Source organism: Xyrauchen texanus, chromosome 9 (genome assembly GCF_025860055.1).
Source record: "Xyrauchen texanus isolate HMW12.3.18 chromosome 9, RBS_HiC_50CHRs, whole genome shotgun sequence".
In the NCBI taxonomy this organism is placed as follows: domain Eukaryota; kingdom Metazoa; phylum Chordata; class Actinopteri; order Cypriniformes; family Catostomidae; genus Xyrauchen; species Xyrauchen texanus.
Window position 1 is genome coordinate 40,000,326 of NC_068284.1, and position 15,971 is coordinate 40,016,296.

Sequence of the window (15,971 nt, forward strand, 5' to 3'; positions counted from 1 at the left end):
TGAGTCTCGATTTCTGTTGAGACATTCAGATGGTAGAGTCAGAATTTGGCGTAAACAGAATGAGAACATGGATCCATCATGCCTTGTTACCACTGTGCAGGCTGGTGGTGGTGGTGTAATGGTGTGGGGGATGTTTTCTTGGCACACTTTAGGCCCCTTAGTGCCAATTGGGCATCGTTTAAATGCCACGGCCTACCTGAGCATTGTTTCTGACCATGTCCATCCCTTTATGGCCACCATGTACCCATCCTCTGATGGCTACTTCCAGCAGGATAATGCACCATGTCACAAAGCTCGAATCATTTCAAATTGGTTTCTTGAACATGACAATGAGTACACTGTACTAAAATGGCCCCCACAGTCACCAGATCTCAACCCAATAGAGCATCTATGGGATGTTGTGGAACGAGAGCTTTGTGCCCTGGATGTGCATCCCACAAATCTCCATCAACTGCAAGATGCTATCCTATCAATATGGGCCAACATTTCTAAAGAATGCTTTCAGCACCTTGTTGAATCAATGCCACGTAGAATTAAGGCAGTTCTGAAGGCGAAAGGGGGTCAAACACAGTATTAGTATGGTGTTCCTAATAATCCTTTAGGTGAGTGTATATGTATGTATATGTGTATATGTATAAATAGACACACATACAGATGCAGCAGGACAATGACTCTAAACATCTAAGTCCACAACAGAATGTCTTCAAAGATGGATTTTTCTTTTTTATCTTTTGAGTGGCCCAGTCAGAGTCCAGACCTTAACCCAATAAAGATGCTGTTGAATGACCTCAAGAGAACAATTCTAACCAGGCATCCTAAGAATATGGCTGAGATGAAGCAGTTCTGTATGGAAGAAAGGTCCAAAACTCATTCTGAACATTGTGCAGGACTAATACACAGCTACCATAAATGCTTGGTTGAGGTTATTGCTGCCAAAGCAAGATCGACCAGTTATTAAATCCAAGGGTCCACTTTTTCCATAGCGTAACTTTTTGTGAATGTTTAATGGGATGTGTTCAATAAAGAAATGAAAGATTATAATTGTTTTTGCGTTGTCAGTTTAAGCACATTGTGTTTGTCTATACTTGTGACTTTGATGAAGATGAGATCAAATTTTTTGACCATTTAATGCAGAAACCAGCTAATTCCAAAGGGTCCAAGGGTTCTTGCCACTGTATTTTTTGGTGTCTAGTCTATAATCTAATTTAATTCAGACTGCAAGATGACTTGACTAAACTAAAATACAAAATCTTTTTGCAACTGGGATGTATATTAAACGGCAATGGAAGAAAACCATTTTAATAACCATTTTCCCCCCTCCAATTAGAAACATGTCAATATGTCGAAAGCTTTTATTAATAGTGTAAACGTTTGTTGAAAATGTTGTCAATCTCTCTCAGCACGGAGCACATGGAGAACATGACGCAGCTTCTGACCGCCATAGTGAAGATATTCCCTCTGATCATCCCTGAGAAAAGTGAGTTGTGGATGTTCACTCAAGCACAGTTTTACCTTCTGATATTCACTTCTAACCCTCATGTGAATTACATGTCAATTTACACTAAGCCAAACCAGACCAACTGCGGTGCATGTGTTTAAACAGATGAGGACTCTCATCCTTTCTGTGCAACTTCTGTGGATCAGTACTACTCCTGGAACATCGGCAAGCGGAGAGCTGCAGAGGTACAAGAGGAATGTGTGTTGTCCATCTAAACAGACGTGTGTGTGTGTGTGTGTGTGTGTGTGTTATTTTAACTAGCCTCTGTCAACCTGTAAAGTTTGATTTGTGTTTGTTTACTTTGTCTCTCTCTTTCTCTCTCTGTGTGTAGCTGCAGCGTGCGGTAGCGGTGCGTCGTGTGTGTGCAGATCTATTAGAGAGGACGCCTCGTCTGCAGGCTCTCACCCTTCCCAGAACTAAAGAGGTGCTTTGCTGGTGCCGTCTCCGTGGTTACACACCCCCTGACCCTGAACCCCAGCGTACAGAAGAGGACTCCATAGAGGACATTCTCGCACAGATAGACAGCGAGCCAGGTGAGTGTGAATCTGTGCTTGAATGTGTGTTTGAAGCGCATGCATACTTGTGTGCTTTTCACTGTAGGAGTGTGTGAGTTGTACCCTTTGCTGAGGTTAATTCACCATGTCCTATGTCTCTCTCTTCCTGGCCATGTGTCAACAAGAGCTCTAACTTACACTAGACTTGGCACAGACAATGCTGCAGTGTTCTTTCTCTTTTATTTTGCAGTGATGGTGCATTAGCCTGTATAATGATGAGATAATCAGTATTCAGAGTTGGGCATGAATTCAGTTCTTGGCTTATATATTCGTCACAGCCTCCTGTATGCCATGAGCAGCTGAAAAAAACATTACCACTGTTCCAAACCCTAGTGAGCTGCCAACCTAGGCAAAATTTGAAAGTATCATATGCTCCAGACATAAAGGCAGTACCAAATAAATACAAATAAAAAACATTGTGCTGTTTTCTACCCTTGTTTTTCCAGAATCTAAGGTGGCAGTATATGTCATTCATTATATTTTTTATTAACTATTTTTATTGATTCCTTGCATTAAATCAAATACAGAAAATACAGAATCAAATCACATGAAATCATAACTTTTCCCCCTGAACATTAAAAAAACATGGGTTGTGTCCCCATCTTCTGATTGGCATCACCAGCAGGTGGGTGTGTCTTTAAGGCCAAGCCTATACAATCTAGAGGGGGTCCAATAGAATCAATTTAGAATCTTAAATTGAATAAGGCACACACTTGCACTCTACGATTTGTAGAATCCTAGCCCACACTCTCTTCCAAAACCAAGTTTAAATCTTTCTCCCATAATCTCTTTAGAGGAGTTGAAGCTCCATCCCCCAAACTCTGAATTAACAGGGACTAATACACTGTCTCATGACCTTTTCCCAAAAGCAGTAAATCACAACTCCCAGAGTATTTGCAGCTTTAGTGGGGTAAAATAGCACAGAGCAGGTGGCTCAGCTGTAAATATCTAAAGAATTTAGACCTGGGGATCCCAAAATGTTGAACCATATTTTCAAAGGATCTCAACACTCCACTCTCATATAGGTCACCGAGATTATTAATCTCCCTCACAATCCACTCTGTCCAGCAGAAAGGGGACTTATTAATACATACATTTTGGTTCAGCATATGTTCGAAGCAACATTTGAATAAATTAAACACACTGGACACTTGTCCATACCACGTGCAATAACGTTAGTTTGATAGGCTTTGCAATGGCGCAATAGGGGCAGTAACTACCTGTTCAATACAAAACCAGGGAGGGGCTCTCTCAGGTGGAAGCGCCAATGAGCCAAATGTCTGAGACTGAATGCATAATAAAAATAAGGTAGGCCTAGTCCACCTTTGTCAGTCAGCCTATGCAACTTACTGAAATGTAATCTGGGGCATTTACCATTCCAAATGAAAGACTTCCTATGCTATCAAATTCCTTGACATAAGAGAGCGGACATCTACAGAGAGAGATTGTAGATTTGTAGTTGTATTTTCAAATACAATAAATTTTAAAACATAAACCTTCGCAATCATAGATGAATGAAATGAAGCCCACCTTCTCACATCACTCAAACCTTTTTATTAAGAGGTCAGAATTAACTCTAAATCACACAACCCTGCAGGGTGACCCTATTCAGGGTAAAATAATCTGAAATTAATCCATTTGTTTTTACCGCTGCTACCGGGTGTCTAGCTGGATCAGGGAAATTGGATGGTAACTCTTACACTCGCTTGAATCTTTGTCCTTTTTTAGAATCAGACTCATCCGGGCTTGTGTCATGGTTGGTGGAAGCTTTCCATTCTTTAATGATTCCATATAAACTTCTAGCAAAAGTGGAGCCAGTTCTGTAGCATAAGATCTAAAAAATTCTGTGGCAAAGCCATCTGGCCCCAAAGCCTTGCCTGTAGGCTAGGCCTTAATTAACTTGCCAAGCTCCTCCAAGGTCATCTCAAAATCAAGAAAATGATTTTACTCAGTTGTCAGTTTAGGAAGTTCTAATGGTTCCACAAAGTTTCTAATATCTTCATCAGTAGACGAAGATGTCGAGTCAAGTTGTTTTATTGTTTTTTATACTATAGAGGAACTATAGAGATCAAGATCAAATTCTTTAAAAGCATTATTAATATCTATGGTCGAGGTAAATATATTACCACCAGCAAATTTCACTGAGGGGAATGGTAGAAAAAGACACTCTTTGTTTTATATATCTAGCCAGAAGTTTCCCTGCCTTGATTCAAAGTATGACTGTCTTGAATAGCCAAAACTCCACCTTTTCTGCGACCAAAATAGTATTATCTGTATTTCAGTCGGGTTAATTCAGCACTTCAGCTTTGCAGCGGCACTTTTAATATTCCCTTCCAATTCCATGAGTTCTTGTGCTTTGGATTTTTTGATGAATGAGGCATACTGTATGATCAAGCCCCTAAGAACTGCCTTAAGTGCCTCCCAAGCCACGCCCACAGAGTATACTGAGGACCAGTTTGTCTCCATATAGACATTGATTTCAGCCTTTAGTATTTGTTGGAATTCAGGATTTTGCAAAAGGGATACATTAAAGTGCCAACTATTTGATTACTTTTTCTTCAGATGTGGCAACACCTCTAAACACACCAGGCCGTGATCCGAGACCAAAACGTTTCCAATTGAGCAATCAGATTAAATAAGGTAGAAAATAGTATGTAAATCTTATGGACTGATGAAAAATAATTATTGTCCCTACCAGATGGGTTAAAAAGCCTCCAAATATCTATAAGACCAAGAGTTTTTCCACATCCTGTGACGCGTAAATGTTGTCCTAGGGGGCTTACACACTTTTGCTTCAAAATTATCAAGGACTGATTCAATCAAAAGATTAAAGTCTTCTCCTAATATTATATAATGAGGGGTGCCAGCAGCTTGCAACATCCCTTCAAGATCAATAAAAAAACCCTGATCATCAATGTTAGGTGCATAAATATTATCCAAAATAACACTCACTGAATTTCAGGTAAAACAAAAATGACTCTCCCTAATTTATCTTTACTCTGTTTGAGACATTTGAATTGTAGATGTTTACTTATTAGCGTAATGACTCCCCTTTTCTTACTCGAGCAGCACTACAAAAAAAAATGCCCACCCCATATCTTCCTAAATTTTTCAGCTTGCTGCAGAGAACGGTGTGTTTCTTGAAAAAACACTCATATTTCTTACACTTAAGAAGAGAACTAACCTCCTTCCTCTTTATGGGGTGTGCCTCAACCCATTCACATTCCACGTGGAGAGAGACAGTCTACTCCTATTAACATTTGACATACACTACCAGTCAAAAGTTTTGAAACACTTGACTGAAAAGTTTCATGATCTTATATATGTTTTGATCTAAAGGCGTATGCTTAAATGTTTTAAATTAGTTTTGTAGACAAAAATATGATTGTGCCACCATAATTTATTTCATTACAAAACTAAAATTAAATTGAAATTGAGTTGGACCAAATAATAAAGAAAAGAAGCCAATAAGTGCCCAACATAGATGGGAACTGCTTCAATACTGTTTAAAAAGCATCCCAGTGTGAAGTTGGTTGAGAAAATGTCAAGAGTACATGTCTGCAAATTCTAGGTAAAGGGTGGCTACTTTGAAGATGCTAAAATATAATACAGTTTTTATTTATTTTGGATTTTGTTTAGTCACAACAAAATTTCTATAGTTCCATTTTGTTATTCCATAGTTTTGATGACTTTACTATTATTCTAAAATGTGAAAAAAAGAAAAGAAATTATAATAGTGTTTCAAAACTTTTGACCGGTAGTGTATAAGAAAAAATATTGTCAAAAATGTTAAACACCACATTCCAACATTAGTACAACCATCAAAACCCGAACATCCCCCGGAACAAAACAAACAGAAAAAAGAAAAATGTGTGCATTAACCCTGTGCACGACAGCGCCAACTGGTGTCCATCCCTTTAAACTCACACAGTCCATGTATGCCTACGAGAACTCCTGTGACAACTTTGCTGTCGGATTGCTCAAGTCTTGTGTTTCTATACAAACTTTGTGTGACAGAATTACATAGAAAAATAGGCGGAATAAACACAGAGCATGTAGATTAATCCATAAAACTCTCCTGAAGATGTGACACACTACAAAGTGTAAACACACAAAAAAATAGATTTTTCAAACAGTCAACCAAATTTTCAGTGAGCTGGTCCACTCGGCTGCAACTTAAGTGCTAGCAAATTACTTACTCCAGTGACTTTGCAAGAAATACTCAACAATATAAACTCCAGCCGATAGGCGGGATCCGCACAAAGAGCATGTAGATTCATCCATAAAACTGTCCTGAAGGTGTGTTACTCTACTAAAGAAACTCCAGCTGCTAGGCAGAACCAGCACAAAAAGAGTGCACAGATTAAGATGACTTACTCCATCGAATTATGAAGGACATTGCTTGCTGTGAACATATGAATGTTTTACCAGCATTCTTAGCATATATTCTCAATTTGGCCGGGAATATCAGTACAAAAGTGACCTTCCATTGATGTAAACGTTTCTTGCATTCCTTGAATCGATCACGTTTCTCTCTTGTCGATTTTACAAAGTTGGAACAAGAAAATGCTGTGGTTCTACCAAGAAAGCTTTCCTTTACTTGTCTCACTCAAGATCTTTAACGGATGATCTCAGAAATTTGGTCAGAATTAATCAGGGCCTGTCTCCTTCAGCGAATCGCTAAGCTGGAACCCTGTGAGCTCACTCAATTTCCTGCTTATGGCCTGCATGTCAAGCAGATTTGGAAATAGCCCATCCAGGAATTTCAACATATCCTGTCCCTCTTCGCCCTCCAGAATTCCGACGATTCAGATGTTATTCCACCGGCTACAGTTCTCCATGTCCTCCAACTTCTCCCAGACATGCTACAAATCCACCTTGGTCGCTAGCGAATAAGCATATAATTCCCTCTCCAATGACTCACAGTAATTGATACGTTTCTCGACATTCCCCAATCTTTTAACCATGGTGGTGATCGATCGACGTATCACAGCAAGATCTTCCAAGTCAGCAATGACCTTCGTCAGCATTGCCGACATTTTCAGCATCTCTTTCCGATTTTCCACACTTCCCCGGCTAAATTGCCTCCCAGGCTCGCGGCCTTCTTGGGGGCGTGATCTTGAGCACACAATTGTCTTTTAATGTCTCCAGAGCCCAAGGATTTTGAATTCTTTGACATATTGGCCTCCTAGAACAGTTAAGGAACAGTGTATTGGTTCTCACCGGTTTATTTCATTAAAAGTGTTAGTGCGCAGTGCTTGCCGTTCACACCTCCGATCCTCGTTCACACCTCCGATCCTCGCATGGTGTCACATAACTCCTGTGTCATTCATTCTTGTATTTTCCACACAAAAAAAAGGAAGTCAGAAGAAAATGATCAACATTTTTTGTTAATTTGAAATTACTGATTTACAACATGTGAATTACACATGCAAAGCATTAAAATACAGCAAATATTTTTTATTTTCACTTGCAATTTTATTTACACTTTCACAAATGTATTTACACTTACTCTGCGCAAGCAAATCTTTTTGGCATTAAAGAATCTTGATACATTTGGAATCGAATGTGAATGGTATTCGAGTCCAGTGCACTTCATGTGAAGAGTTTTTGTGGTGTGTATGAATAATGTTAATTTCAATGGATTAATAGAGTTGCTGGTGATAGTGTTTCAAATCAGTTACTGATGAGGCAGCTTGCTACTTTTTTGAGTGAAGCCATATTGAGCAGGCATTTGCAGTGTTTTTATTGTTTGTGTAACTAATGACTGGCAGTGAGAAGTTAAGCATTTTTTCATGTGTATATATGTATATGTGTGTGTGTGTGTGTGTGTGTGTGTGTGTATGTGTGTGTATGTATATATATATGTATATGTTTGTTTATGTGTGTGTTTTAGAGTGCAGTTCGACTTTGACGGGCTGTGAGGAGTTGTCTCAGCGTCTGGAGCAACTTCAGAGGATTCTGAAGGCGGAGCCGGATGAGGAAAATTATGAACTTCTTGACATCATCAGCGTGAAAGACATTGACGCTGCCAAGGTCAAAATCAAATTGGAACAGGATGATACTGAGCAGGAACCAAAGTTTTTCCTGGGGCGCTGCCCGTCAACCCAGTTCATCAGAGACACAGCAGAGCAAGTGAGAGAGATAAAAATGCTCTTCCTGTCTGCATGTTATACAGACATCCTGTTGTCATACATGTAATGGTGTATTTGTGTGTTTATGTAAGATTGGTGTTACGATGCAGCAGGTGGAGGTGGAGAAGAATGTTTTCGCTCCTGTCGTGGAAACCATGATTCTTAAGGTGACTAGTCTGTGATTTAATTGTTTAATTATGAATTGCTTGATTATTAATTGTTTTTTATTTTATACAAACCTGACTTAGACGTTACAACTTCATAATTTTATGCTTAATCTTTCTATCCTTACTGAACATAAAAAATGCAGCTATCCTCCTGAGACCCAAGGGTGACTGCTGTGTGCATTTTCCATTCCCCTTTTGATTTGTAACTAGTAGCCCCTAAGAAGCATGCAAAAACATATTTTCTCTTTTTTAACCAAATCTTTTTCTTAAAAAGGGATGTCCACATATGTGGACAGCGGAACCAAGTTGTGAAATTTTAAATAATGCCAAGCTACAGAATGTCAGATTTGTTCATGTTTCCAGGATTGTTGAATATTCATGTTTTTCACTTCAGAAATTTGCATAAATAATTCTGATTCAAAGTAATGGCCAGCATCATCCTATCACTTCCAACCATTTTATAATAAAATTATGCATGTCAAAATCTGAATCTATTTACTGATTACCATTTTCCCATGTCTGCCAAACATGTTGAGTTCTCCAAATATCATCTGCAGCCTGAAACTGAACTATTGTTAGGAGTGAATGCAATTGGCTGCAGAGGAAAGTCAAGTCGTTTTTATTTGTATAGCGCCTTTCACAACACACATCATTTCAAAGCAGCTTTACAGAAGATCAGGCATTAACAAGATAAATCTGTAATGTCTATAATGTCTGTAGATCATCATTGTGTAATTAGATAAAATACGTTTGTGAATTGTTTAAAAAAAAAAGGAATTAAATAATTGTATTTATAACCCTGGTGAGCAAACCGAAGGCAAATGTGGCAAGGATCACAAAACTCCATAAGATGTTGATTAATGGAGAGAAATAACCTTGGGAGAAACCAGACTCACTGTGGGGGCCTGATCCCCTCTGGCTAACATCATGAATATAATGTCAATATCACTTGTGTAGTGCAAGTCATGGTTTAAAGTTATCCATCAATAGACCGAGGTGATGCAGGCAGAGATCAGTGAGGTGCATCGCAGTTCAACCTGGCCAGTAATTTCGGTGAGGTTCGGTGTGGTCCATCCTAAATCCAAGGTTCAGACAATGGCTGATGGAGTATCCCATGTCTTATGGTTGGAGTTAGCATCAGTTCATTCACTGAAGTCCATCATAATAGACTGAAGTGATGTTTGGCTGGCACCGGCTGCATTTAGTCATCATCATTCAGCGACATGTAACAGTGGAGTCCAACACGAAGCAGGAATGGAGCTGGATCCAGCCGGTTCTGGTGACCTCAGGATAGGAGTCCCGAGGTTGAGACAGGGAAACAAATAAAATAATATTAGCATAGATGCCATTCAATTTATAGTGTTATAGATCATTACAAATGTTTTTGGATTCTGGTTCCGGCAGACCTAACTAAAGCAGCCTAATTGTGGGTTGAAGGATAAATTAGGTGTATGCCTGGCTAAATAGATGAGTCTGAAAACAGAAAGTGAGATGAGACTTTAAAGCTATAGGATACATCCATTGATTCTCAGTGTGATCATGAACAGAGGATATAGGATATTTTAAGGAAAATGAGCCTTTAGTCTACGTAAGTGGTCATTGTGTTTAACAGTGTGCTGTTTCATGATAAATCGATGTAGGTGGTTACATAAAGTAGAAAATCTACAAAATCACAGTCAATCAGAACATGTTGGATATTTAAAGCTGAAGTGTATAAATTCCATCACCACATAGAATTACAATAATGATTGTTTTCAATCAGGTTTCCTTAACAATTCTCGCATCTTCCATTTGGTCAACAGGTAGTCCCCAAACACCATTGGTTGAGCCAGTTTTGAGAAATGGCTTTATTATTGTTGATTCTGCATATTTATGTGGATAGAAGTATTTTAACTACAAAGAAATTACACATCACCTTTAATATACAGCTATGACGAGCACAATTTTGGACCAATGAGACTTACATTTGGTTTAGGCTACTCAACAGACAGACATGGAAAACAAGCAACACATAAATGTCTTGTTTCTCTCGTCGTGGTTGGGTCTGGTTAGGACAAAATCTCTTAAATGACTGACAGATTAACATGGAAGAGATTTATCACATCACACCTGGTTAGGATAATAATGAAAAGTGGATTATCTGGCTGAATATTGTTTAAAACTTTCCACAGGCCGTGGAGCAGTTTACCAATGAAATCATGAGAGAATCTTTGGCAAACGCCCATGGGAAATCACCACAAAACAGGTCAGTGCATCCGTCAGCATCAGATTAATTACAACATAGTGATTGGACAGATGGACCTTCTGGGTCGATTTTGATTAATATTGAACACCGGAGTTGTTAGAAACTTTTCCTTCCATTTTATCTGCCTGTTTTGTTTTAGAGTTTCTAGGTCAGTTCTGATTTGTGTGGATCTCTGAAGGGGTGGTGTGTTCTCAGAGAAAGTGCTTTTTGAAAGTGCCTGACTATTAGAGCACTGAGAGCAGTTTATAAAGGAAATCTGCTTTATTTGACTTGTAGAACTGCAAAGCCCAGCACTGAGAAAGAGTGAGCTGGCTCATTACTGCTCTACATACACAGCACATTAGTGTCTGTGTTTTTTCGTATGTCTGTCACACACAAAGAGAGAGAGGGTCCTACCAGATTATTTCATCAGGCTTTTATACAATATTCACTCCCTGCCTTTATAATGGACCATTTTAACTGATGATCATTTAAGCAGGAACAGATCGATGCCTCATACAGTAACAGAAAGCACTAGTTTGACAGGGCTACATTTAGACATCTCATTTAATGCTGAAAGGTCAATAAACCATTATACAATGATAGCAAATGTACCATTAAATTTATCTCTCATCTCTCTCTACTACCATCACTCTCTTCTTGTCTCTGCAGAACTCCGAGGGAGATATCAGCTATGGACATACATCAAGCCGTCAGTTCTATTCCCACCTGTGATTTCCTAACTAACAGGTACTTTTGCCTTCAAATTAAGCTTTTCTATCTTTTCTATCAGCGGTGTCTACTATCATCAGGGTTCCACGGCATAATTGCAGAATTGTGATTTACAGGCCTAGAAAAGTCATGGAAATTAATAACTTCTTAAAATGTCATGGGAATATCTATAGTTTATATTAATTTCTTTTAATTTATATACTTTTTTCTAGTCATACTTTTCTCTAAATTGCTTTTTGTGAGTGCAATCTATTATATGATTATTTTTACATTTGTATGTAGTAATCTCCAAAGGTGTGGAACCCTTTATCATTATTATATTGCAGTTTCATTTGTATGTAATCTCTCCATAAACTTTGTCTCTAATAGGTACATGGGTGTCATGGTGAAGGATAAAGGCAACGCTGACTAACTTTCACCCTCGACATTTTACCACAGAAATACAGACGGATGGGTGTAGTGTCCAATCGCTCACTGACTTCATCCCCTCTTATTGTGTAAGGGTGTGGAGAATGGGCAATAGCTGACCAGTCACTGGCACAAATCCCCTCTAACCCTCACATGTTATAACAGAAATCAGGGATCTCCCACACTTGATGTTGAATTATGGACCCAGGAGAAAAGGGGATCATATCACACAGATCCACATCACCAAACAGAACAAAGAGCTGTCTGTTAATTTTATATGGCTCCATTTATTCATTAAACCCCAATAAATTATAATGAATTCTTTCCATTATAAAGTCCTTGAATATTATTGTAAACATCAGCACTACAGTACAGTATTAATCTTGATTGCATTGCTTTCTCTGGCTGCAGATGATAAAGCAATGCAGTATGTAACCGAGTGAAACCTCTGTACTTCCAGTGGAGCTGCTTTTAGAGCACAGTTCACTTCCATTACTCTGCCACTTTTATTTTATCTTATTATTATAAAATCTTCAATCTACAGACAAAACACCAGTGACCACAGGACCCCAACCTTGTGCTGCTGCTGACACAGAGATGTCTATATGACTTTACAAGAAGTACAGGCATAAAAGAGTGAAATGTTACACCTGAACCAGCAAGCCATTAACAAAAAGATTTTTCGTGTAGCATGTCTGAAGTCATTTGCTTTCATTGTGTGTTTTAACTGGTCTTAAGAGATCAACTTAAGTGGAATTTGAGTCAGAAATGTTCAAATGACTTAACAGAAGGTCCATGTTTTATACAGTATATGCTCATTCGACAGCATGTGTAGCATAGTGTTAATTACCACAACAATAACAAATAATAATAATTTGATTGTCCCTCGTTTATTTAAAAAATAAGTAGAAATTACAGTTACAGTAAGACACTTACAATGGAAGTGATTGTGGCCAGTACATAAACATTAAAATACTGTTTCAAAAGTATAGCCACAAGATGTAAACATGATTTTTAGTATGAAAAGATCGCTTCCAAAGTTTATCACTGTTGCATTGTCATGGCAACAAAGTTGTAGTATTTGATGTAACTATACACTAATAAGGCTTGTAAGCAATTTTATCACTAAAATCATGTTAACATGTATAATGTTTACATCTTGTGGCTAGACTTTTGAAAAGTGTGTATTTTTACATTTTTGTACTGGTCCTTTACATTTCTGTCACTGCAATTTATTTATTTTTCTTTAAAACGAGGAGTCTAAATTATGTTTAAGTTTTACATTAATGCCACAACTGATGTTGATTCAGCTTAGCTTGAACCCAGAAAATTCCTTTAACAAGGGGAAATAATGTCACAAAGTCTTAATCATGCTGTTTTCTTATGAAACAGTTTTGTTTGGCTGTGAGATAAATTAAGGACTTGGCTTCGATCAGTATGTGAAGGAAAAAACTGATAATTTTTGTCTTTTTTTGTACCATTTTTCAGACATAGGGGCATTAAAGAATTACTGCAAATAGGAGGCTTTGTGTGTGTGTGTGGAGGAGCGTGTGAGTGACATTTTTCTGGTGTGTGTTTATGCTTCTACTTTCAGTGTTAGTCAGTTGAACAGTCTATCTGAACTGTCCTCCTGACTTGTATTTTCTTCACAATGTGTATTAGAAAATGACTTGGTAGATGAAAATGGTAGATCTGCGTCTCAGATCCATCTGTTATGATTTATTTTTACATCTTCCTGAAAGTGCAAATTTATTTTCACAGCAAACCCAATTTACACAATGAAATTTAGAGGGTTGAGTGCTTAAGCAGATATTTGTTTTTGAAAGTTTTTTTTTTTAGTTTTTTTTTCTTTCACAATTTTAGCTCATCTCAAGCTTAATGCTCCTTTTTAGTCACCCATATGTAACAGGAAGTAAAGTATTTAAAATGTATGTATGGGAGTGTGAATATTTGGATTGTCTTTTTAATCTAATCACCATCAACAATGTGGAAGGAATTGTATGATGGTACATTTTATTTAAAAAGTGTTCCCCTTAATTTCTCTCTAGACCAAATTTTTAAAATAAAACTTGGACATCCCTCATGAGCAATTCACCTTTGACAATCACTGACCCAATTTCAGTAAAATATATCGATGTCTAAATGAAAAGACAAGTTCTTTATATCAGTTTTATAAAGGGCTAGAAGGTCCTGGAGAGGGGGGGAAAAGCAATTAAAAGCATCCAGCCTTCTCAGGCAGGCATTCACAATCAATAAAAGCAGACCAACATCACTATATACAAAAGATTTTGTGCATCTGGAAAGTATTCACAGTGCTTCACTTTTTCTACATTTTATTATGTTACTGCCTTATTCCAAAATGGATTAAATTCATTATTTTCCTCAAAATTCTACAAACAATACCCCATAATGACAACATGAAAGACAATTGTTTGAAATCTTTGCAAATTTATAAAAAAAATAAAAAAAATCACATGTGCATAAGTATTCACAGCCTTTGCTCAATACTTTGTTGAAGCACCTTTGGTACCAATTACAGCCTCAAGTCTTTTTGAGTATGATGCTACAAGCTTGGCACACCTATTTTTGGGCAGTTTCTCCCATTCTTCTTTGCAGGACCTCTCAAAGCTCCATCAGGTTGGATGGGGAGCGTCGGTGCACAGCCATTTTCAGATCTCTCCAGAGATGTTCAATCGGGTTCAAGTCTGGGCTCTGGCTGGGCCACTCAAGGACATTCACAGAGTTGTCCCGTAGCCACTCCTTTGTTATCTTGGCTGTGTGCTTATGTTCATCTTAAAACAAGACAGCGACCCTTCGCCCCAGTCTGAGGTCCAGAGCGCTCTGGAGCAGGTTTTCATCAAGGATGTCTCTGTACATTGCTGCATTCATCTTTCCTTCGATCCTGACTAGTCTCCCAGTTCCTGCCGCTGAAAAACATCCCCACAGCATGAGGCTGCCACCACCATGCTTCACTGTAGGGATGGTATTGCCCAGTGCCTGGTTTCCTCCAGACATGACACTTGCCATTCAATCGGCAATATTATGAGCCGCGCAGGGCTGGAGTTATCGGCTCAAACATTGCACCCGCTGTGGGGAGATTGATTGAACGTGCTGGTGCCACGGGCACTCATGAAGTCCTAGTAAATGGACATTCGGATTGTGTCGTACAACTGTCGTGGCCTGCGGTTGGGGCAGAACGCAGGAGATAAAGCACGCCGCCTAGTTGTTGACAACCTTTTGGAGAATTGTGATATACTCTGTTTGCAAGAGACATTTTTAGCAAAGCAAAACTTGGAATGTTTAAACTCTCTCAATAATGATTTTTATGGGGCTGGGGAGTCTACAATTGACCTTGGCATGGGTATAATCAGGGGTAGGATATCAGGGGGCATGGCTGTCCTATGGAATAAGAAGCTAGACTCAATAAATGTGGTTAGGCTTGATGCAGATTGGTGTATAGCCCTGCGTTTTTTCTGCAATAACAAGGAGTTTTTTTTATTAAATGTGTACACACCATATGAAAGCTGTCAGAATGAGGATGAATATTTGAATAGGCTTGCCTTCATTAGTTCCTTTATTCAAAACAGTAATACCTCTTGCGTTTATGTCATTGGAGATATGAATGCCGATATTTCGGATGAGAAGTCACTATTTGGTAAACATATAATTCAATTCTGTGAAGATAATAATCTTATATTGTCAAGCAGAGAATTGTTGCCCACAGACAGTTATACTTACATTAGCGAGGCCTGGCACACTACATCATGGCTGGACCACTGTATCAGTACAGCTGATGCACATGCCTCAATGGGGAATATGAGCATTTTGTATGGGATAATAACGGGTGATCATATACCTCTTGCTATGGTGATAAATGCTGAACACATACCGGAGCTATCTGGATGTGGAAATGGTGTTAATACAACAGTATTACACTGGTCAACACTCAAAAAGGAAGACATTTCTGCATACTATGCACATACAGACAAGTCATTAGGTAATATCCAACTACCCCTAGATGCAATCCTGTGTAGGGATATTAACTGTGAGGATGTGAAGCATAGGAGAGATATATGCTCCATGTATGCTGACATAGTTCATGCTCTGTATGAAGGCAGTAAGCCCTACTATAAACATAAAAATAAGAACCATAACAATAAGCCTGGCTGGAAGGAGTTTGTGGCTGGATATCATATGGAGGCACGGGATGCCACTAAATCATGGGCTGTTGCTGGTAGACCTCGACAAGGTCCT

The 15,971-nt window shown here is 38.5% G+C and overlaps 1 protein-coding gene across 1 annotated transcript in view; it reads left to right on the forward strand.

Moving 5' to 3' along the window:
* The window catches only part of yeats2 (YEATS domain containing 2), an 82,862-nt gene extending 68,772 nt beyond the window's left edge, over window positions 1–14,090 (forward strand). Inside the window, 8 exon segments of the mRNA XM_052133991.1 lie at window positions 1,401–1,477; window positions 1,604–1,683; window positions 1,830–2,031; window positions 7,949–8,187; window positions 8,279–8,353; window positions 10,525–10,598; window positions 11,250–11,327; window positions 11,679–14,090. Coding sequence (XP_051989951.1) covers window positions 1,401–1,477; window positions 1,604–1,683; window positions 1,830–2,031; window positions 7,949–8,187; window positions 8,279–8,353; window positions 10,525–10,598; window positions 11,250–11,327; window positions 11,679–11,721 — 868 coding nt within the window. The 3' untranslated portion in view covers window positions 11,722–14,090.
* The last annotated feature ends 1,881 nt before the right edge of the window (window positions 14,091–15,971 follow it).